The 21,824-nt window shown below is 38.7% G+C and overlaps 1 protein-coding gene across 33 annotated transcripts in view; it reads left to right on the top strand.

The window, feature by feature from the left end:
* Window positions 1–21,824, top strand: part of NCOA2 (nuclear receptor coactivator 2) — a 296,302-nt gene that overhangs the window by 236,388 nt on the left and 38,090 nt on the right. For all 33 annotated transcript variants that reach the window (XR_008504321.2, XR_010127229.1, XR_008504317.2 and 30 more), the window contains 6 exons: window positions 1,883–2,071; window positions 5,070–5,171; window positions 5,785–5,928; window positions 9,008–9,155; window positions 11,425–12,694; window positions 20,178–20,388. Coding sequence is in view for 13 of the 33 variants with exons in the window: in XM_054499894.2 (XP_054355869.2) it covers window positions 1,883–2,071; window positions 5,070–5,171; window positions 5,785–5,928; window positions 9,008–9,155; window positions 11,425–12,694; window positions 20,178–20,388 (2,064 nt within the window). In the remaining 20 variants the exon portion in view is untranslated. The remainder of the gene's footprint in view (window positions 1–1,882; window positions 2,072–5,069; window positions 5,172–5,784; window positions 5,929–9,007; window positions 9,156–11,424; window positions 12,695–20,177; window positions 20,389–21,824) is intronic.

Raw genomic sequence — 21,824 nt, 5'->3', positions numbered from 1 at the left:
TGCTGATACTGGCTGGGCTCAGTGGCTCACCTGTGTAATCCCAGCACTTTGGGAGGCCAAGGCTGGTGGATCGCTTGAGGTCAGGAGTTCAAGACCAGCCTGGCCAACATGGCAAAACCCTGCCTCCACTAAAAATACAAAACATTAGCTAGGTGTGGTGGCTCGTGCCTGTAATCCCAGCTTCTCCAGAGGCTGAGGCACGAGAATCCCTTGAGCTCAGGAGGTGGAGATTGCAGTGAGCCAAGATCACGCCACTGCACTCCAGCCTTGGTGACAGAGACTCTGTCTCAAAAAAGTAACAATAATAAAATAAAATGCTGATGCTGAAATAAACTTCCCAAATGTCTGCAAAGACTTAAAAAGCTAGTTATGGGTTTTTCTGTAATTTTCAAATAATTTCTTACAGCTAACTTTTTCCTTTCGAGGGTTTGTTTCCTTTCTCATTCTACAGCCCAGTGGCCATGGGCTCTTTGGGTTCACTGGGCCATTCATGGGCCATTGGATTCGCTGTAACACCTACGTGTCCTTCTCCATTTTCTCTAGCTGGTGACTGGAGAATATATTAGTTTTCTTATGACTCACCCTTTTTTTGATCCCCTGTTCTATTGTCCTACTGTCCCCAGTATTTTTAGATAAAGCATAAGGAATGATATAGAAAAGAACACCAAAATGAGAATTAGGATTGGTTCTGATTCCAACTTTTCTAGTGGTTGAACATGTCTTTGGACATCAGATTTTTTTTATGTGTCAAATGAGGAAGTTAACCTGGTAAAATCCATAAACACCCTTTAATTCTCAAAATTGGTTATTGTTTTATTTCTTCATTGTTATCTCTAATGCATTTCAAAAATAATTGATGTCTTTCCTCTCTTTCATTGTCTTTTTCTTAAATATATATATTTTTTAGTTTTAATACTCAAATAGATGTCTGAAGTAGTTAACTTGAAAAGAAATGACATTAGCACTGTATTTTCAAGGATTTTTCAGTCTTATTGAAGAAATGTACATGAAACAATTTAAAAAGACTACCACTGAACAACTTAGGAAAAACAGAGTTATAAACTATATACTAAAATTTCTGTAAAATTTGAGAAAAGAAAAATCTGCCCGAGGAGGCAGTATGGGGGAGTAGTTAGTAAAGTATTGATTGTAGAGGACCTCAGCCTTAGAGCATGAGTACCTGTGGAGAGAGAAACTGAGGCAACCTGGTATGTCAGATAGGGTGGCAGCAGGAGCAAGGACATCCATGCGGGCCCGGTATGGTGGAGCATGGGGAGGCTTGTGCAGGGGAATGTGGAAGATCCCGTTAGATGGATGCAATGGAGCTGGTTAGTGAGAGTCTGTGTTAATGGACTTCATCCTCCAGACTACATCAAGTCTAAATCCTCTGAAAGAATTTAACAAGCATTACATTTGGTGCCACTCACAGAATTTTGAGCAGGGCTAACTTATCTAAAATTGGAATGCAAGTAGATTGAACTAAATTTCTAAGAAATCAGTTAGGAAGACGCAAAAGTAGAAAACTATAGTATTCTAGTAACAAATAATCCAGGACTGGACTTGAAGGGAAGGAGTCAGGGTAAAGAAGTAGTGTAGAAAATCTTTTGAAAATCCCAAGATTCCACATGTATCCCAGAACTTGAAGTATAATAAAAGAAAAAAAAATTGGAAAAAAAAAAAAAAAGAAAATCCCAAGATATTCCCAAGTTGTAAAAATGGTAAAGATTTTTCCTCCTCTAGATTATGAAAGTATTTAGACAAGTATAAAAGTCCTACATGAAGATGAAATAATCATATTTTTCCTACATCATTTTAATAATTCAGAGGCAATGAATCTGATGTTTGTTTCTTTGTAAAACTGGATTACTTTTGCCTTGCTCAGTAAATGGGGGATCTTGGTCCGGTGAACCTCCGAGGCGGAACAGCCATACCTTCAATTGTCGGATGCTGGTGAAACCTTTACCTGATTCAGAAGAGGAGGGTCATGATAACCAGGAAGCTCATCAGAAATATGAAACTATGCAGTGCTTTGCTGTCTCTCAACCAAAGTCCATCAAAGAAGAAGGAGAAGGTGGGACAGAATCCCTAGGGTGTTTTATGTGTCTGTGTATTTATTCCTGTGCTACTTCCTTCACACTTTAATTAGTGGTCACCCAAAGAAAAGTGAGGAGGCAGTATCTTTGTTCTTTTCAATTTTACTATTTTGTGATGGAAATTTTTAAGTCTTCAGAACAGCACTGTTCAACAGAATTATCTGCAATGGTGGAAATGACATACCTTCAGCATCTGGTGTGGCAGCCACTAGCCACGTGTGGCTGGTGAGCATTTGAAATATCAGTAGTGCAGCTAGGGGGGTGGAGTTTTAATTTTTATTAAATTTGCATTTGAATAGCCACATGTAGTTAGCGGCTACTGTACTAGTATAACTGTATTAGTGATCACACTTTTGAGGGATCCTAGGCTCTTTGAACATCTAGTGCAAGCTGTATGCCACAGCCCTAGAAAAATGCACAGTTGTCCTGGCGCAGTGGCTCACGCCTGTAATCCCAGCACTTTGGGAAACTGAGGCGGGTGGATCACGAGGTCAGGAGATTGAGACCATCCTGGCCAACATGGTGAAACCCTGTCTCTACTAAAAGTACAAAAAGTAGTCGGGCGTGGTGGCTGGCATGTGCCTGTAGTCCCAGCTACTCAGAAGGCTGAGGCAGGAGAATCACTTGAACCTGAGAGGCGGAGGTTGCGGTGAGCCAAGATCACACCGTTGCACTCCAGCCTGAGCGACAGAATGAGACTCCATCTCAGAAAAGAAAAAAGAAAAATGCACACAGTTAAAACAACATTTTAAATATACTTTCAAGGGGTTAATGGAATCCATGTAGCCTATCCATGGATGCTGGGCCCAGAATTGATAAAATACAATGGTACTAAAGAGAGGATAGAGACAGGAGTGGGGAATGGAGGGGGTTTTAGACTCTAAGCTTATTAGGCTGTTTGCCATAAAGATGTGCTGATGTAGCGTCTACCTCCTGAGCCCACTAGGCAAGCCGTCCACACAGCTGAGTGTCACTCTAATACAAGGCAGTGTTGAAGAGTGCATTGTGCGTGGGGAGCAGAAGGGAAAGAGCTGAGGACCACTTGTGGCTGAAAACATCCCCGGCTACATAATCAGACAGGCCAACTCCTAATTCAGCTGCTCCCAGCTCTGGGACTTTGGACAGAATCCTTGGCCTTTCTGAGCATCAGTTCATTATCAAGTGAAGTCACCAATACCAGTATCAGAATGTAATGAGGTTTAAATGAATATGCTGAACTATGGTTGGCATTGAATGCTAGTTATTTACTGCTTATTTTAAAATTTAAATTTTATTGAGAAGGAAATATTAGAGCTATTAAAGATAATAAACACATAGTATTTCAAAATTAAGTTTTTTGCCTAGGTCAAATGATTTTATTGTGTTTTATGCAACAGAGTAAGTGCTGCTAATTTATCCATCTGTGATAATAGTCCAAGGCAGTATAAAAAAGGAATAGCTGAGCTAATTTGTTACTTTGTGCTTTATAAACATTTTTTGTACATTTAAAAGTACGTTCTATGTTAAGTTAACACAGTATAGCATAAGCACAGGGTTTCTGAGCCATGGCATGCTCAGATTCTAATCCTGGCTTTGCCGAAGGTTTGTGTGACATTGGACAAGTTACTTAAACTTTGTGCTTTGATCTTTTTGTCTGTAAAATGGAAATAATGCTACTACGTGTGTCATAGAGCTGTTAAGAGGATTAAATGAGTTAATAACTCATACAGTAGCTAGAAAGGTGTTTATCTCATAGTGCCCAAAAATTTAGTTGTTATTTTGTTGAGGACTATAATTGCGTTTTAGTTTTGTGATACTAGCTATTACTGGATATTTCTTGTTGAAGAAATAATACATGAAACAATTTTAAAAGACTACAATAGAGCAATTCAGGAACAGCCAAGTTACAAACTATATACCAAAATTTCTGTAAAAGTTGAGAAAGAAAAATCTGTCCAAGGAGGCAGTGTGGGGTCCTATAGTAGTTAGTGAAGTACTGATTGTAGAGGATCTCCGCCTTAGAGCATGAATACCTGTGGAGGGGGAAATTGAGGCAGCCTGATATTTTAGATAGGGTAGCAGCAGGAGCAAAGATAAATAATAAACTCTTTGTCAAATTCAAGAAATTCTCAAATTTAGAGGTAAACAATCAGAAATCAGTGATATAAGAAGACATGAAGGGATTACTTAAGTTTTTTGACAACAGCATTTGTCCAGTGTATTTTAAATTGAAAGGGCTGTGCAGAGTGCTCTGCATGTTACAAAGATAAATAAAACTTTTCCCTTTCCTCCAGAAATGAACCCTGATGCATAAGACAGTTGAAGCAAGGTGAGGAATAAGTGATTAGAATTGGCTGTGTGAGAAACCGTCCACAGCCAAGATTCTGAACTATAATGCAGCTGTTCTGGTGCACGCTGCATTTTCTAGGTATTGTGGGAGTCATTCTCTGAATCTGCGTCTAGACCCAGTTTATATTCTTTGCTTTAAATTGCATATTGCCATTGTAGTATTTACTTAGTTTGGCATAAGGTGTACCTAGTTTTCCTGAACCCTAAAACTCAAGAAGCAAACCCTTGACAAAACAAGAGTATCAGATTTTAGTTTCATCATTTTTGTACTTCACTACAATTTAACCTGGTTTTCTATCAGCCATTTAAAAAGAAAGGATTTCATTTTTTTTTCTACTGCTGGAGAGAGGGTTTCAGATTATTAACACTTCAGTGTAGTCGATGTATTTCCATCACATGTATCGTGGGGCCTCGGCAGTTTATCCTTTGCTCCCCAGCTCTCCTTACACAGCCACCCTCCGTCTCCCTTACCCACCTACCACTTTCATGAAGAGAATAAAACCAGTAAGAAACTCAGGTACATAGTGTTTCATCACTGTCTCCCTTACTGCTTTTTTAATGACAGGCTGTGCTGTCATAAATACACTTGGGTTTGTTTGAATCACTAGAAAAGCCCAGTATGATAAGTGTAAACATGTGTGGTTTAAGATTTGCAGTCCTGCTTGATTTGCGTGGCAAGAAGAGTTCCCATGAAGGAAAGACCAGTTCTTCCCTCATCAGAAAGTTTTACTACTCGCCAGGATCTCCAAGGTAAATTTCCTCTCCAAAGAAGACCAAAGGAATCATTTTAGAATACTTATATATTTGGGAATGCAAGGACTGTATTTAGAAGACTGTAAGGATGCCAGTATTAGCAATTGCTGCTGCAGTAGAAATGTCAAGGAGTTGGAGGACCGGAGAGAGAGCCACTGGCTCTCACTGTATACCCTTTTGGTCCATGTACTTATGTTAACCTAATTTAAATAAATACATTTAAATCTTGTTAAAATTTAATTGTTTCTGGCTGGGCACGGTGGCTCACACCTGAAACCCCAACTCTTTGGGAGGCTGAGGCAGGAGGATCACGAGGTCAGGAGTTCGAAGCCAGCCTGGCCAACATGGCAAAACCTCATCTGTATTAAAAATACAAAAATTAGCCAAATGTGGTGGTACACGCCTGTAATCCCAGCTACTTGGGCATCTGACGCACAAGATTCGTTTGAACCCAGGAGGTAGAGGTTGCAGTGGGCTGAGATTGCACCACTGCGCTCCAGCCTGGATGGTAGAGTGAGACTCTGTCTCAAAAAAAAAAAAAAAAAAAAAAAAATTTATTTCCATAAAGAAAGATCAACACGTAGGTATAATGCCTGCTGTTACTTAATAGGCAAGATCACTTCTCTGGATACCAGCACCATGAGAGCAGCCATGAAACCAGGCTGGGAGGACCTGGTAAGAAGGTGCATTCAGAAGTTCCATGCGCAGCATGAAGGAGAATCTGTGTCCTATGCTAAGAGGCATCATCATGAAGGTAAGCATCTCAAAATGATTTTTCTTAAATTATTGCTTCCTGTGGGAGCTTTCTCTCAATGATTCCTGGAGTTCACCTTGGGAGCAGAGCTGGTGACTGTTCTCGTGAGCTGTCTCATCTGGCCCCAATGTTGCCATCTGAAGGAAAAATCTAACAGGAGAACCTGTAGGACAGAAGAGTGACGAAAGTAGAACAGGAGATGATAGTGTCACAGAGGCAGGCAAAAGGAGGAAGAAAGAGGTCATTTTCTTTGATCCAGGGGCTTCTAGATGTATGACAAGATTATAAGTACCATCTAATTAAAAGAAATATTAATGATTCAGTTAGAATCTGAATATAAGAGTAAGTGGAATTTTGGAGAGTGAGTGAACCCCTGGTGGAGGTAACAGTGGGACCCCAAGCCCTTCTTCAGGGTGGTAACCAACAAAGACTATCCAGGTGTTTCTAGAGGGCCCAAAAGTTGACACGACTTGTCTCAGCTCACAGACTTAAGCAATAGAACAGCTGGAACTGAGCCCAAGACTTCAGTAATAACAGCAGCCCTTATTGAGCACCTGGTCTCTGTGTGGCACTATCCCTTTTGCCTCCTCTCACTGGCCCTCACAGCAAGCCTGTGATGTGGACAACACGTCTCTCACTCTGGACAAGGGGACGAGGAGGTTGAGGCAAGTGAAATGACTGACTCTCTAGCATTCAATGTCAGTGCAAGACATCCATCTGAGCTCATTTTGGTCACTGTCATGCTGCTTCTGAAAGTCTTCCCAAAGAATCAGTTTTTCTCAAGTGCATTGTTGTTTTCTGTTAAAGAGGTAGGAACCAAAAAAAAAAAAAAAAAAAAACTTTTTTTGCTTTAGTATGTGCTAATTTGGGGAGGGAGACTGTCCTTCTCTCTGTGTCCCAGCAGTGTGGTTGGCCAGGGCTCCACATGCACTATCAGCTGGGCCATGCTGCACGTGAGGGACTCGTGCAGTGCAGTGCAGCTTGTAACTCAGCTTCAACAGTTGTCTGCATCCTTGCAGAAAAAATTTGTAACTAGTTATTGAAAATGGAGTTTGAGTTTGTCATCATCCACCTAACGTGCATCTGGCACTTTACCAATAGTGTTGGTGTGTTTAAACTTTATGCTTTTTAGATCACTTATAAAAAAGCAAAAATCTTAATAAATGACCTGTCTCTCCCATGCCCTTTTTTCCCCTCATCTTATTCATTCTTTTCATCCTATTCATCCTATTTTTTAGAAATAAGTGCATAATCCAACAACTTGTGTCTTCCAGCATTTTTCTTTAAGTTTGAAAGAATACAAGGAAATAATGATGCTACATTGACAGAAATCAATATTTAACCTACTATTTCATTACATCTGGTTTAAAATAGGAAGAATAGTAATAACAAAAACTAAGAAACTGGCATAAGCAAACATGTTCAGCATCCTTGGGTCCTGAGTTTAATTCTTTGACAACCTGATTCCTTACAAAAGGATTTACACAGATGGACCAGGCACTGCACTAGATTTAAACAGATGGGACCCACTGGAAGGAAACCCGTATAGACATTTCAAACTTTTGAAATAGGTAGGATCAGGGATGATCAGTTACATTGAACAGAAATCTACTGCAAAGCATTGTTTAAAATGGAGGCGCTTCTTAAATGTGTTCAGGTGCGTGCTCACAGATACTACTTTTCAGAGGTGTTGGATGTAGACCAAGAGGAAATGAAAATCTTTAGGGATCACAGCCAAGGTCAGGTAAAATTCTGAAATTATAAGCCATTGGAAGTATAAGTCTTACTATAAAAAATTACATTTATGTCATCTTTTAGACACTGTGCAAAGCAAGATACTCACGTGTTCAGTAATTCATTTTCAGTACTGCCACTTCAGACTAACATTGTGCAACAATTGATGGCAGAAAGTGAAACATAAATGTAGTATCTAACTGAAACTGCAGAGAGCAGTCATTAGACAAATTGCTTAAAGTGAAATTTTACCAAGAAATTAGAATCCACATTATATGTCAGCCTCTCTCTCTCTCTCTCTCTCTCTCTCTCTCTCTCTCTCTCTCTCTCACTTGTGGCAGTTTTGTGGCATGGTGAATACACATGGTTGCTTTAGGGGTAACTATTCAACCCACAAAATTTGTGCTGAGGATTATGTGGTAGCAACATAGTAGCCTTGTTAAAATGGTTTAAGAGGAACTAAATTCTATGTCTTTTTTTTAAACTGAATTGAAATGTTCTTTTTTAATAGGTGGTATAAGACAGTTATAAAACATAGTAGCTTTAAAAGATAAATCTCAATTATTTTAAGAAAAATTATATTAACCTAGTTGATTTGTGTTATATTTTGTTATTGTCTTGAAAATGGAAACACTTGCCCCCTTATCTAAAAGTTAAACCGATTCCAGTGTCACTAAGATTTGCACTTTTATTGTTTCAGTTTTGTTTAGCCTTTTTTTCTCTGAATAGATTCTTCTGATTGTTTATCTTTTACCTCCTGTTGTCCTAACCACGTAAATAATACTTCTTACACAGTGAGAAACAGCACTGGGGGAGAGTAGTGTGTGAGATGATGGATTGAACAGTACGTAACTTCTAGATGAATATTCAGAGAATATATTAAATGTCATAAATTTTATTTTCATATTTGTATTAGTTTTACAGGGAAATTAAATTCATATTGTATACGTAAGAGATACCCTTATTGTATACATAAGAGAAAACATTGTGTTGTTTTCTACCATTTTAAGCAAATCATTGTAAAGCTTGTTTGAGCTGTTAAATGGTTTACACTGTTTTGTCGTAATAATAAAGATTTTAAGAACACAGTTTGAGGGTCCAGGCTCTTACTCCTTTTCATAAGAAAAACAGATAATTGAGGTTATTGGTATTTTGAGTGAAAAGTAAATGTGCATTTAAAATGTTATGTTTTAATCTCATAAAGTATTACTTATAACTCTTTAATATGCTGGTGGGAAACTATTATGAAACTTAATGAAGTTGATTACTCTTATTATGTCTTGTCCTCCCCGACCCCTCAATTTTTTTTTCTAAACTTGCCTTCTGTCTCCTTGCTTGCCTGCAGTACTGAGACAAGGATTGGCATTCAGTCAAATCTATCGTTTTTCCTTGTCTGATGGCACTCTTGTTGCTGCACAAACGAAGAGCAAACTCATCCGTTCTCAGACTACTAATGAACCTCAACTTGTAATATCTTTACATATGCTTCACAGGTAATCCTAGTTCTAAGAAGTCATTTTCCATTTCCAAGTTAAGAGGAGATATTACAAAAGCAGCAAATCATTTTAGAGCTTTGAGGATTTGTTAGACATTTCTTCTTATCAATTCCAGTAATGTAAAATATAAAATTAAATTGTTATTAGCTGTTGGCTAAAAGACAATTCATAATATAATTGGCCCTCTGTATCCATGGCTTCTGCATCCCAGGAGTCAACCAACCACAGATGGAAAATATTTGGGGGGAAAAAAAAAAAAATATATATATATATATATAATGTTAAACTGTATTATTTGTATTATAACTATATTTACACTGTATCAGGTATTATAAGAAATTATTTCTAGAAATGATTTAAAGTATATAGGAGGATGTGTGTGGGTTATATGCAAAAATTATGCTATTTTATATCAGGGACTTGAGCATCCATGGATTTTAGTATCTGCGGCGTGGGGGCAGGGTGGAGGCTAGGACCAGTCCCCCATATAACCAAAGAACAACTGTACTGGCAAAGTAGGACTCTACTTTGAATTTTAGCCTTAACACTAGTGAATTGTAAAACCCAGCTGGAAGAACACAAGGCTAGCACTAAGTTTGCTTAGACATGATTGCCCATTACATTGAAAAAGGGAAATTTATTGATCAGCTCCCAGTAGCAACAAATGCAGGGCAGGAATATTGATGTCACTAGTATGATTTCTGCTCCTGTGTGTTTAAATGTACAACTTCTTTTTTTTTTTTTTTTTTTTTTGAGGCAGAGTCTTGCTCTGTCTCCCAGACTGGAGTGCAGTGGCGCGATCTCAGCTCACTGCAACCTCTGCCTCTTGGGTTCAGGCAATTCTTGTGCCTCAGTCTCCTGAGTAGCTGTGATTACAGGCTTGTGCCAGCCTTGAGTGATCCTTCCAACTTGGCCTCCCAAATTGCTGGGATTACAGGTGTGGGCTACCACACCCAGCCTAAATCTAGAACTTTCTATGTATATATTTACAAATAATATTTTAGATTTTTGTTCTCAGGTTCAAATTAACTTCTCAACATTAGACCTTAAATTGAAGGGTAATAAACATTTTCATAAAAAAGTGAAGATAAAGAAATTGAATGTTGATTTTTAAATAAATGTCAAACCATATTGTCTTAGAGCACATATTTAGGAAAATGATTAAATTTCATTAGTTATCTAAATATTTATGCTTATGCTGTGGAAAACTTCATGAGGTCCTATCAGTAAATATATAACGTTGCTCTGGCTGAGGAGTTCCATTTTATCACATTTCTCAATTCACTATCTATTTAGGAGTAAAAAAATCAGGCAACTCTGTTTGCCAACTGTTAATAAATCTAACCTCAAACGGAAACAATTTGAAAGTGATTACAGATGTGGCAAATTTCACCCACCTAACCAAAAGCTGATGTTTGACAATTTGTGAAACCTGTTTTATTTGTATTTGTGAACACATTTGGTAACTCAAAAGTGACTGCCAAGGCTGTAAATTAAAGCTCACAGAACTTGCAAAATCATCTTGCTCAGAAAGCCTGCTTTTAGTCATTAGTAAGGAGATGGAATGGAGTTATCCAGAAGTAGAAGAATAAGATCCCAAACTAAAGTCACTCTGAACTTCCCTTCCCATGCTGTTGGCTCTGAGGTCTTGCTCTGACTTGGAGGGATGTGGGGTGAAGAGGTGAGTGGAAATCTGTTAAACAAGGTGATCTAATTCTAAACAGTTTTAGTAGCTATTAGTTCTAGAACTGGCAGAGTTTCTCTTAACAGTTAGGGGCAAGTTGTTTTCCCCTAAGCGTGTTTATCTTGAGCCAAGTAGTAAATATCGGAGCTCTGGGCTTACAGATGTGTCTATTGTTAGGAATTATAATCTCTGGAAAAAAAAAACTGAAGACAGCTCTACTCATTTCTTTAAGACAGTACAAGCTCTCAACTACTCATGAGAAAGATGTATTATGTAATTGGAACCCTGTTAATGTCTTGTCTAGTAAATGCAATTTAAATACAGTAGTAGTCAAATTTAAACACACCCCCTCTGTAAAACCAGACATCTTAATGAGTTGCCTGAAAAGCATCCCTCTTGGTCCAACACTGTACATGTTCAGTCTTGTCAATAATTGCAGATGATTTCAACAAAGTATTATCTATCCTTAAAATGTAGCCTGTTCTTTTAAGGTGAAGAGGCCATCTCATTTTTAAAAATTAATAACAACTTGCTAAGTATTTTTCCTTTTATCTTACATTTCTTTCTTTTCTCATTATACAGAGAGCAGAATGTGTGTGTGATGAATCCGGATCTGACTGGACAAACGATGGGGAAGCCACTGAATCCAATTAGCTCTAACAGCCCTGCCCATCAGGCCCTGTGCAGTGGGAACCCAGGTCAGGACATGACCCTCAGTAGCAATATAAATTTTCCCATAAATGGCCCAAAGGAACAAATGGGCATGCCCATGGGCAGGTTTGGTGGTTCTGGGGGAATGAACCATGTGTCAGGCATGCAAGCAACCACTCCTCAGGGTAGTAACTATGCACTCAAAATGAACAGCCCCTCACAAAGCAGCCCTGGCATGAATCCAGGACAGCCCACCTCCATGCTTTCACCAAGGCATCGCATGAGCCCTGGAGTGGCTGGCAGCCCTCGAATCCCACCCAGTCAGTTTTCCCCTGCAGGAAGCTTGCATTCCCCTGTGGGAGTTTGCAGCAGCACAGGAAATAGCCATAGTTATACCAACAGCTCCCTCAATGCACTTCAGGCCCTCAGCGAGGGGCACGGGGTCTCATTAGGGTCATCGTTGGCTTCACCAGACCTAAAAATGGGCAATTTGCAAAACTCCCCAGTTAATATGAATCCTCCCCCACTCAGCAAGATGGGAAGCTTGGACTCAAAAGACTGTTTTGGACTATATGGGGAGCCCTCTGAAGGTACAACTGGACAAGCAGAGAGCAGCTGCCATCCTGGAGAGCAAAAGGAAACAAATGACCCCAACCTGCCCCCGGCCGTGAGCAGTGAGAGAGCTGACGGGCAGAGCAGACTGCATGACAGCAAAGGGCAGACCAAACTCCTGCAGCTGCTGACCACCAAATCTGATCAGATGGAGCCTTCGCCCTTAGCCAGCTCTTTGTCGGATACAAACAAAGACTCCACAGGTAGTTTGCCTGGTTCCGGGTCTACACATGGAACCTCGCTCAAGGAGAAGCATAAAATTTTGCACAGACTCTTGCAGGACAGCAGTTCCCCTGTGGACTTGGCCAAGTTAACAGCAGAAGCCACAGGCAAAGACCTGAGCCAGGAGTCCAGCAGCACAGCTCCTGGATCAGAAGTGACTATTAAACAAGAGCCGGTGAGCCCCAAGAAGAAAGAGAATGCACTACTTCGCTATTTGCTAGATAAAGATGATACTAAAGATATTGGTTTACCAGAAATAACCCCCAAACTTGAGCGACTGGACAGTAAGACAGATCCTGCCAGTAACACAAAATTAATAGCAATGAAAACTGAGAAGGAGGAGATGAGCTTTGAGCCTGGTGACCAGGTAAGTTTTATCACGTCTTCTCGCAGGTGTACTAATCTGTATCCATCAAGGATTTTCTCCATAGGGGCATTTTGAAGTCTCAGGTGATTGGATAAAAGTAAGCTTTCTCCTTTGTTGTTCTTATCTTGAAACTCTCGCTGAAGCTGTGTGTTTCAAATACTCTGCTAGCAAAGAGTGACATTGTTATAGAACATAGGTGGGCAGGCCTTTTTTTGTGAGGACCAAATGTAAGTATTTTAGGCTTTGCAGGCCATATAGTGTCTGTCACAGCCATTCAAATCCACCATTGTAGTGCAAAAGCAGCCACAGACACTGTGTAAACAAACTTGAATGTGACTTTGCTCCGATAAAACATTGCTTATAGACACTGAAATTTGAATTTCATGGAATTATCATGTGTCACAAAATATGTAAAATGTTTTTAACCATTAAAAAATGTAAATTCATTCTTAGCTCATACAAAAACAAGATTTAGCCCACAGGCTGGTAGTAGTTTGCTGACCTCTGTTACAGAAGCTGCCTGAATTGGAGATAATCACTTCCTTGAAACTGGGCTTTGTCAGAACAGACGTAATTGAATTATTTCTTATTTACCTTTCTCTCTTTTTAAGATCAGAGTTTAACTGGTTTTGAAACCCAATGAAGGTCGTTCTACCTCTCTGTATTCTTAACTAAACTTCTGATTAATGCAAAAGAATTTCTTAGACCACTGGTATAAAAAATATTTAAGAGGGAAAGGGATAGTAGAAAGGAGAAAGAAAGGTTGAACTGATATTAGTACATCTGAGCCATGGTATGTAAATTCAAAACTAGAATAATAGGCTACATTATGTGCTCTTCTTGTCTGAAAAATAAGTTCCCTGAAAAAAATCCAGGATACCTTAAGTGATATTCAAAATAATTCTTACTTATACTTGACAAATTAAAATTGTATATATGTATGGTATACAACATGTTGTTTTGAAATACATATCCTAGAATGGCTAGATCAAGCTAATTAACAAATATATTACCTCACATACTTTTTGGGGTACAAACACTTAAAATCTATTAGTGATTTTCAGGCATATAATACATTGTTACTAACTGTAGCCACAGTGTTGTACAATAGATCTCTTGAACTTACTCTTCCTGGCTAACTGAAATTTGTATCCTTTGACCAACATCTCCTCAACCTTCTACCCCAAATCATTGTTGATAATCCTCTAAGGAGATAATGACATCACAGGGAAAAAGTAAGCTATTTTTGTTTATTAAAAAAACAACAGACTGAGTGAAGTGGCTCATGCTTCTAATCCCAACACTTTGGGAGGCCAAGGTGGAGGACTGCTTGAGGACAGGAGTTCAAGACCAGCCTGGGCAGCATGATGAAACCCCATCTCTAGAAAACATAAAAAATTAGCTTGGTGTGGTGGCATGCACCTGTAGTCTCAGCTACTCAGGAGGCTGAGGCTGCTTGAGCCCAGGAGTTGGATGCTGTAGTGAGCTATGATTGCACCACTGCACTCCAGCCTAGGCAATAGATTGAGACCCTGTCTCAAAAAATAAAAACCCATTTAAAGAAAACATGGGTTATTAACAGCCACAGTGACTTGGCATGAGACGTTTCCTGGGGAATCAATGATCCAAGACTTCACCCTAGCCATCACTTTTCTCTAGTCCCTGAATATGCCCTACACTTCTTATCTGTTCTTGGGTCATGATTGGTTAAGAAGTGAAGAAGCCAAGAGGGCCTTCCTACTTCAGATGGCTCAAGGTTTGTCCTTGAAATTTGTTTTGCAAGAGGATATTTCATGTGTCAGTGTCTTCAGTGGACGGAGAGAGGAAAAGCACACCCCTTGCTGTACCCTGGAGCTCTGCTGAGTCGGTAGAGCTAACCCAGAGGCAGGTCTGGGGTTGAGAGCCATCGTCAGGGAAGCTAAGGCCACACTTGCTCTTCTAGCTGGGCTCCATCTAGGCTTCTAAGCGCTTGGCTTCCTTATTTCTTTCACTTTGATGTCTCGACAGCTGCTACCATTCCTAAAGGTCAGATACAATTTTTCAAACCTTCATGTCCTTCACAAGGGAAGCAGAGCCAAATTACATAAACACCTTGAGTGATTAATCCTTAAACTTAGATGTTAGTGCAAGGTTCTATTAGCAGCTATTCCATAACACTGTAAAATCATTAAATGGGGAAACTGGTGTCTCAGCAGAAAATTAATAGCAATGTCTTGAATAAAGTGAAATGTAAAACCGTATTAACACCTGTAAGTGTTTTAATCTTTTGAGGTGTACTAGATTAGAATCTACACAGCTAGTGGCAGTCCAGAGTGGCAGGCACAGACAGTGGCACTCCGGTCTCTTGACATATGCTGGAGGGCAAGATGGTCTCCCTTAGCTTAGTGTCTAATGTGGCCAGGCCTTCCCTGTGTAAACAATTTATTTCTATCCCAGGCCTGATCTGAGGCCCTAGGGACTTAGAGGGTCAAGGAAAGGGGCCACTCTTTGGTATTTCTGTATTTATTTATGTGATTGCACTAACTTCAGACAAACTGACAAAAGAGGAGTTTTTTAAAAAGTCCTTGAGTCACTTGCAGTTTCAGGTTATTTATTTAGGAGAAATGTTTTTCTGATAAAAATTGTCTCACCTAGGAAACATAAAGTCCAGAGTATAATCAGCACAGATCTGTTTTTTTGGGTGAATCAAAAAGCAGTGTACACAGGCACACATGCATGTGCACACACACAGAGGCACATATAGTAAGTATATTTTTCTTAACGAAATCCAGTCTCTGGTCTCGCCCTCCCTTTACTCTCATGTAAAACTCCACCAGAAGTACTGCTTTAGAGCAATTTTAACATCAAAAACATTGCAGCTTGAAAAGTTACCACAGGAAGTGTGCATTACCTATATTTAGATCAAAGTTAGAATGACTTACTTTAAGAAAAAAACAATGATTCTTTCACCTCTTGCTCACCTTCACTATTTCCAAATACAGGTTAATTGTATCTCCTATTGATTGCTGTACAAACTTATTGAAGACTTTTCTTTCATTTCAAGGGAATACAATAAGTTATTTAGTGAGATAAACTATTAGTGAGTCTGAATTGCGCAGTTAACTGTCTTGTTATTTGGATTCAGAAAAGAGCCGTTGACTGAGTGTGTGTTTAACCTATTACTAACTTATTAAGGACAGGAAGTACTTCGATGGTGCTATTATACCCAAAATAGCATTTTTTACCAGGCAGAGTGGTTAAACATTTGTTTCTACAGCATTTCCTAACCAACAGGAAACAGTAACAGAAAAATTTCCAATATGTTTACAGACTTTTAAGTTACATGCTTATTTACACAGTGGAACATGGTTGATACTTAACCAAACGATACTACTGGGTCCTTTCTAATGCTGCTGAGACACGTATGATAAGGGTTTGGAATTAATCTAGAAAGAATTTCTTCTTGGTATTTGACTCCATTAGAAAGGCAAACCATATTTTAAACTGATAGTGTCCTGAAAATTTCTCTCCAGATGTGGTAGAATTGTACTACCATTTCTTAACAACTTTGTGTTAGGCAAATATGGTAAAATTGTACTTTTTATTTAAAATATTTTGAAAAGATGCCTTGTAATTTATTAGAATACCGATGTTGTTTAAATGCTTGTGCTTTTTATATTTCCTGCAGAGAACAAGTTGATTTGACATGAAAAAATCCTAAAACCAGAAAAATGAAAAATTAAAGAAATCAAGTCTGATTTTCATTTTGTAGAACTTTTATAAAAATCTTTCTGACTCATTTTCTGCCTGAAATAGTTTAAACTAACAACTCAAATTGATGTGGCTAATTTGAGCATTCAAATAGATGCCTAAGCAAAACTTTGAAGTATCTTGGCAAAGCATTTTAAAGGAAGGCATTGATCTTTTTGTCTTGTAAAGAAATTGTGCCTAACAAAGTGGATAGAGACTAGAAGAACTTTTGATGAGAATTAAAGCCTACAAAAATTGAGGGGAGGAAATTCTTTAACAGAAACTTAATGTAATCAAATTTATTCCTTCCAAAACTTACATGAATACAGAAAAAAATTCTGTAGTCATCAAATGTTATTGTTAACCTGAGGGGTATAGATATTCTGAACTTTATCTCCTTGAAGAAGAACACGTAAAGTGAACTTATGACAATTAATGTTAAATGTGTACTCCATAAATTGACAAGGAATAAACACAGGCAAAGCAATATTATCTCTAGTTGGGAAAACTTCGTAATGCATTTTTCAGATGCTAAGCTTGAATGAATTCAAATAGTGTTCATAGTTATAAGCCTTCATAGAACTACTTCCTTTTGATACTAAGAAGATCCTGAATGGCTTTCTTAAGAAAAATGTATTTAGGCCGGCGCGATGGCTCACACCTGTAATCCCAACACTTTGGGAAGCCAAGGCAGGCAGATCATCTGAGGTTGGGAGTTCAAGACCAGCCTAGCCAACATGGTGAAACCCCGTTTCTACTAAAAATACGAAAATGAGCCAGGTGTGTTTGTGCACACCTGTAGTTCCAGCTGTTGGGGAGGCTGAGGCAGGAGAATTGCTTGAACCTGGGAGGCAGAGGTTGCAGTGAGCCTAGATTACACCACTGCACTCCAGCCTGGGTGACAGAGTGAGACCTTGTCTCCAAAAAAAAAAAAAAAAAAAAAAAAAGGAAAAGTGTGAGTCTAGACTGTTCTTAATATATATTGTCAAAAGTTCCTTTTACATATGTCTGGGATTGGAAGCAAATATAAATGTATCCATTGAGAAATAACATACTTTACTTTTATTGTTTACATGGACCTATTTATTTTGGATATTTCTCTTAAAAGTAATCTGCAGAGCTTTCTCAAGAGGCAACTTATCACTTATTATAGCCCACCTCCCTCACCCCCACACATGGAGCTTCTACCTTTTAAAAATGCTCAACACAGGACAACGTTGTAGTAGGGAAACTGGTTTTCATAGAACAGATATAACCTCCGTTTATTAGAGCCTTTTTCTGATCTATCTTCATGACAAGTATAAGGAAATTTACCACACATTTTTATGAAACATTTTTCTGAAAAAGTAATGGAAATTATAGGAATTCCTATGAAAAAAATTACTGATTTGGGGAAGATTTTTTAAAGTATGTGTTAATATGATTAAAAGAATTCATCGTGTTGACTCAGTGCCCATTACTTAGTTCTAGGCGCTGTCCTTGGAGGGCAATCTATGTTTATACTGAGAATAACAGTTTATACCTTATGCATTCAGCAAAACATGATAAAGAAGATTACAGTAGAGTCAACTTTACATATGTATTTGAAGTACATAAAGTCAGTTTTATGTTCCTGGAAGAGCAGATGGTTATTAAATGGTTATTTCAGTAGTATGAGCAGTTTTGCCCACCATTGAACTCAATGAATACATGCCGTAGTGGAGTGATCATGAGGTGGGTGACATGACTTTGCTGGGTTTTGGTTCCCTTGTGGCTTTAATAGTGTGAACATGTACCTATGGGCTTTTTAAATGCAGTATGGCCCCTACATAAACTACTTCACTTAGGACTCAGCCAGAGAAATAGTAATTTGCTGCCACTCTGGAGGAAAGACTGTTGCCGTTGGAGGAGATAGTCAGTGCGGTGCCTTCCTACAGAGCTTTAAGGATCATTTGACCTGTCTGTGACTGTCCGTACTTTAGGATGCTAACTTTGGAACCCAGCTCTTAATTCATAACTAACTCTCCTGTATTAGATACCTCCCTCTTTTGTTACAATTGAGTGGCTAAACTAGCTAAAAATGGTCTTGTAATTGCTCTAACAATGCGTTAGGAAAATGGATCTCCTAATTATTGCTAAGCTAGTTGTCTCTGAGAAGAATCAAATAAAATCTCACTTCATTCTATTCTTCCTAACTTGAGAAATATTTCCAATCAAAAAACATCTCATATGGATGTTACATTTGCTGTAAGTTGCAAAAATCTTAGCATATCTAACCTCTGCATGGGGAGGAATTGTATGTAGGATAAAAATGTAAGCCATCCTGCTTTAAGTGTAACTCATTATTAGACGTACGCCATGTATTTCATTTGATTTGCCAGTGTAGATGAAAGGAATAGTTGTGGTCAAGGATTTAAAGTCCAATGACTGAGGAAACTAACTTATGTTTTCCACTTACACATCAAGAAAATCGTTCGTACTACTTTCTGCACTAGAAAGGAATCCTAGCATGCACTATCTGATTTTAAATATCTGGCACATAGATAGGTTATATTTAAAAGAATATCTGTAAAATCTAGAATAAATTCCAGTTTAGCTTCCTAGCAGAAAAGTGCTAAGTGTGAAATAGTAGTGATATTTAGCTTATGTTAGTGCCTGAATTTTTTTTTTTTTAATGGAAGAGAAAACTTAAAAACATTTTTTATGGCTTCTGTAGACAGGCACAGTGGCTCTCTCCTGTAATCCCAGCACTTTGGGAAGCTGAGGCAGGAGGATTGCTTGAGCTGAGAGACCAGCCTGGGCAACAAAATGAGACCCCCATCTCTAAAAAAAAAAAAAAAAAATCAAAAAATCAAAAAATTAGCCAGACGTGGTGGTGGTGCATTCCTGTGGTCCCAGCTACTAAGGAGGCTGAGGTGGCAGGATCACTTGAGCCCAGGAGATCAAGACTACAGGGATGAGTGTTTGCGCTACTGCATGCCAGTCTGGGTGACAGAGCAAGACCCTTTCTCAGAAAAAAAAAAGAAAGAAAACATTTTTATAGCTCCCGTATAATTAGGTTAATAGTGCTATGTTTGGGGGGCAACCAGTTTTTATCCTGCTTCCCTACCTTTGTCACCTAAGCTAGCAAAAGACTGGGAAAGTCATTGTCATTCAAAATTGAAAGTCCAAGCAGAAAAAAAGGACTACTCAAATTGAAAAGGCTTAGTTCATGGTTACTTCAAGCTTATTTTGCTTCTCTCTCCCCACCCCTGTGTTCTTTTAAAGATTAAAAAAAAAAAAAAAAAAATCCTGAAGGGAAATGACTGTTAAATACTGATAGGGTGCAAATTTGGATTACATTATATGCCAGTTTTTTGTTGTTGTTGTTATTTCTTAGGGAGTTTTGACGATAAAACCTAGACCTGGACCGTAAGTGATAGTCTATTCATAATTAATTGGAAATATACATTCTCATAATTAATTGAATGCTAAGCATAAAATAAAGGATAATTTATAAATTGCCAATGAATCACAATGCTGGAAGAGAGCTTTCTTTCTAATTCAGCCATCTCTTTTTATAGATGAGGAAATTGAGGACCAAGAGATTAAATTACTTGTCCTTTGTTAACTTAATTTTTTAAAAGATGGTCAATTATCTGTTAGGCCTGTGGTATGCAGGAATCTACCTATTTTATTTGGCTGTGGTGTCTTATGGCAGTTAGGTCAATGATTGCAAATGGGCTTGTGGTGTCTACTCTTAGACTGGATAAACTCTTCTGTTTGTCAACTACAGCCTGGCAGTGAGCTGGACAACTTGGAGGAGATTTTGGATGATTTGCAGAATAGTCAATTACCACAGCTTTTCCCAGACACGAGGCCAGGCGCCCCTGCTGGATCAGTTGACAAGCAAGCCATCATCAATGACCTCATGCAACTCACAGCTGAAAACAGCCCTGTCACACCTATTGGAGCCCAGAAAACAGCACTGCGAATTTCACAGAGCAGTGAGTATGAGAAATGGCTGGTTATGCCAAGAAATTTCCATATAATCACTGTCAGAAACAGGGATTATTGAAGTCTGATGCAACCAGCTTAGTCACTTTAAGGTTTTTGTGATCAAATAGCACCATCTACTGTCCTGGTCTTTTGAAACAGTATTCAAAAGGGATCCTCCTGAGCATGGTTCTCTCACATTTTCTTGTGGGTTAATTTAATCGGCACTGGACAGGGAGACTGACCTACATTGATGAAGTTCTTCAACTGATTGTCATATTTCCCTTCATTTGAGTGACTGCCTTCAGACATGGAGTTTATCCTGGATTTTATGTGTTTAATAGACAATGAAATACTGAAATAGAGAATATTTGGGAACTATGCTGACTTTTTAGGGATAATACACTATTTAAAAATATTCTACTCTCCCAAACTGCTCAGCTGGTAGTAACAAAAAATAAATTTAAAAAATAATAATAAAATATTCTACTAAAGGTATTTATACATGAAAGGGCTACACACATTAAAAATCTTGCCCTATCTCAGGAATCTTCATATAAACATCACTTGACGTGGAACTTTATGTTTCTAAATGTATTCTAAGTTAAGTTGTCTGTTTAGAAAAAACATCTTTTATCTTTTCGTTTTAAAGTTTTGTAAGCTTAGGATAAACTTGTTTACTATGAACACTCAGTTTACAAACTTGATTAATACCTGAAGTTGTCTGATAGTTTTGAATGGAAGAAAGTATCTGTTATGTAGCAAGGCCATAATTTATGAAAGATAGATAACCTCTTCAGCGTTAAATTGGCAAAACAGAGTGATTTTTCCTTTTCAGATACAATTTGAGTCAATACCTGGCATTTGTTCTCAGATCAAAAATGGCAACCATCAGTCAAATCATAGGACATCTTTCATTACTAGGTCTTTTCTCAAGTGATTTCTGACCATTCTGAAATAGGAAAAACAAAAGAAAGATGAGTTTGGGCCAGGCGTGGTGGTGGGCGCCTGTAATCCCAGCTACTCGGGAGGCTGAGGCAGGAGAATTGGTTGAACCCGGGAGGTGGAGGTTGCAGTGGTCCGAGATTGTGCCGCTGTACTCCAGCCTGGGCGACAGAGTGAGACTCCATCTCAGAACACACACACACACACACACACACACACACACACACACACACACACACACACACACACACACACACACACACACACACACACACACACACACACACACACACACACACACACACACACACACACACACACACACACACACACACACACACACGCACGCAAGATTTGCATGTGACCTCTCAAACCTCACTCTTTCTTGGGCAATGGAGAGTTAATTGTGGATCATGGGCGATCACGAAGTCGGAAGAGTTGAGACTTGGGTAAGAAACACACTAGACAGGCTGGGCGCAGTCGCACATGCCTGTAATCCCAC

This window comes from Pongo pygmaeus, chromosome 7, assembly GCF_028885625.2.
Source record: "Pongo pygmaeus isolate AG05252 chromosome 7, NHGRI_mPonPyg2-v2.0_pri, whole genome shotgun sequence".
NCBI classification, from domain to species: domain Eukaryota; kingdom Metazoa; phylum Chordata; class Mammalia; order Primates; family Hominidae; genus Pongo; species Pongo pygmaeus.
Note: the sequence above shows the minus strand (reverse complement) of the source record. Positions and strands in the feature narration are given on the sequence as shown.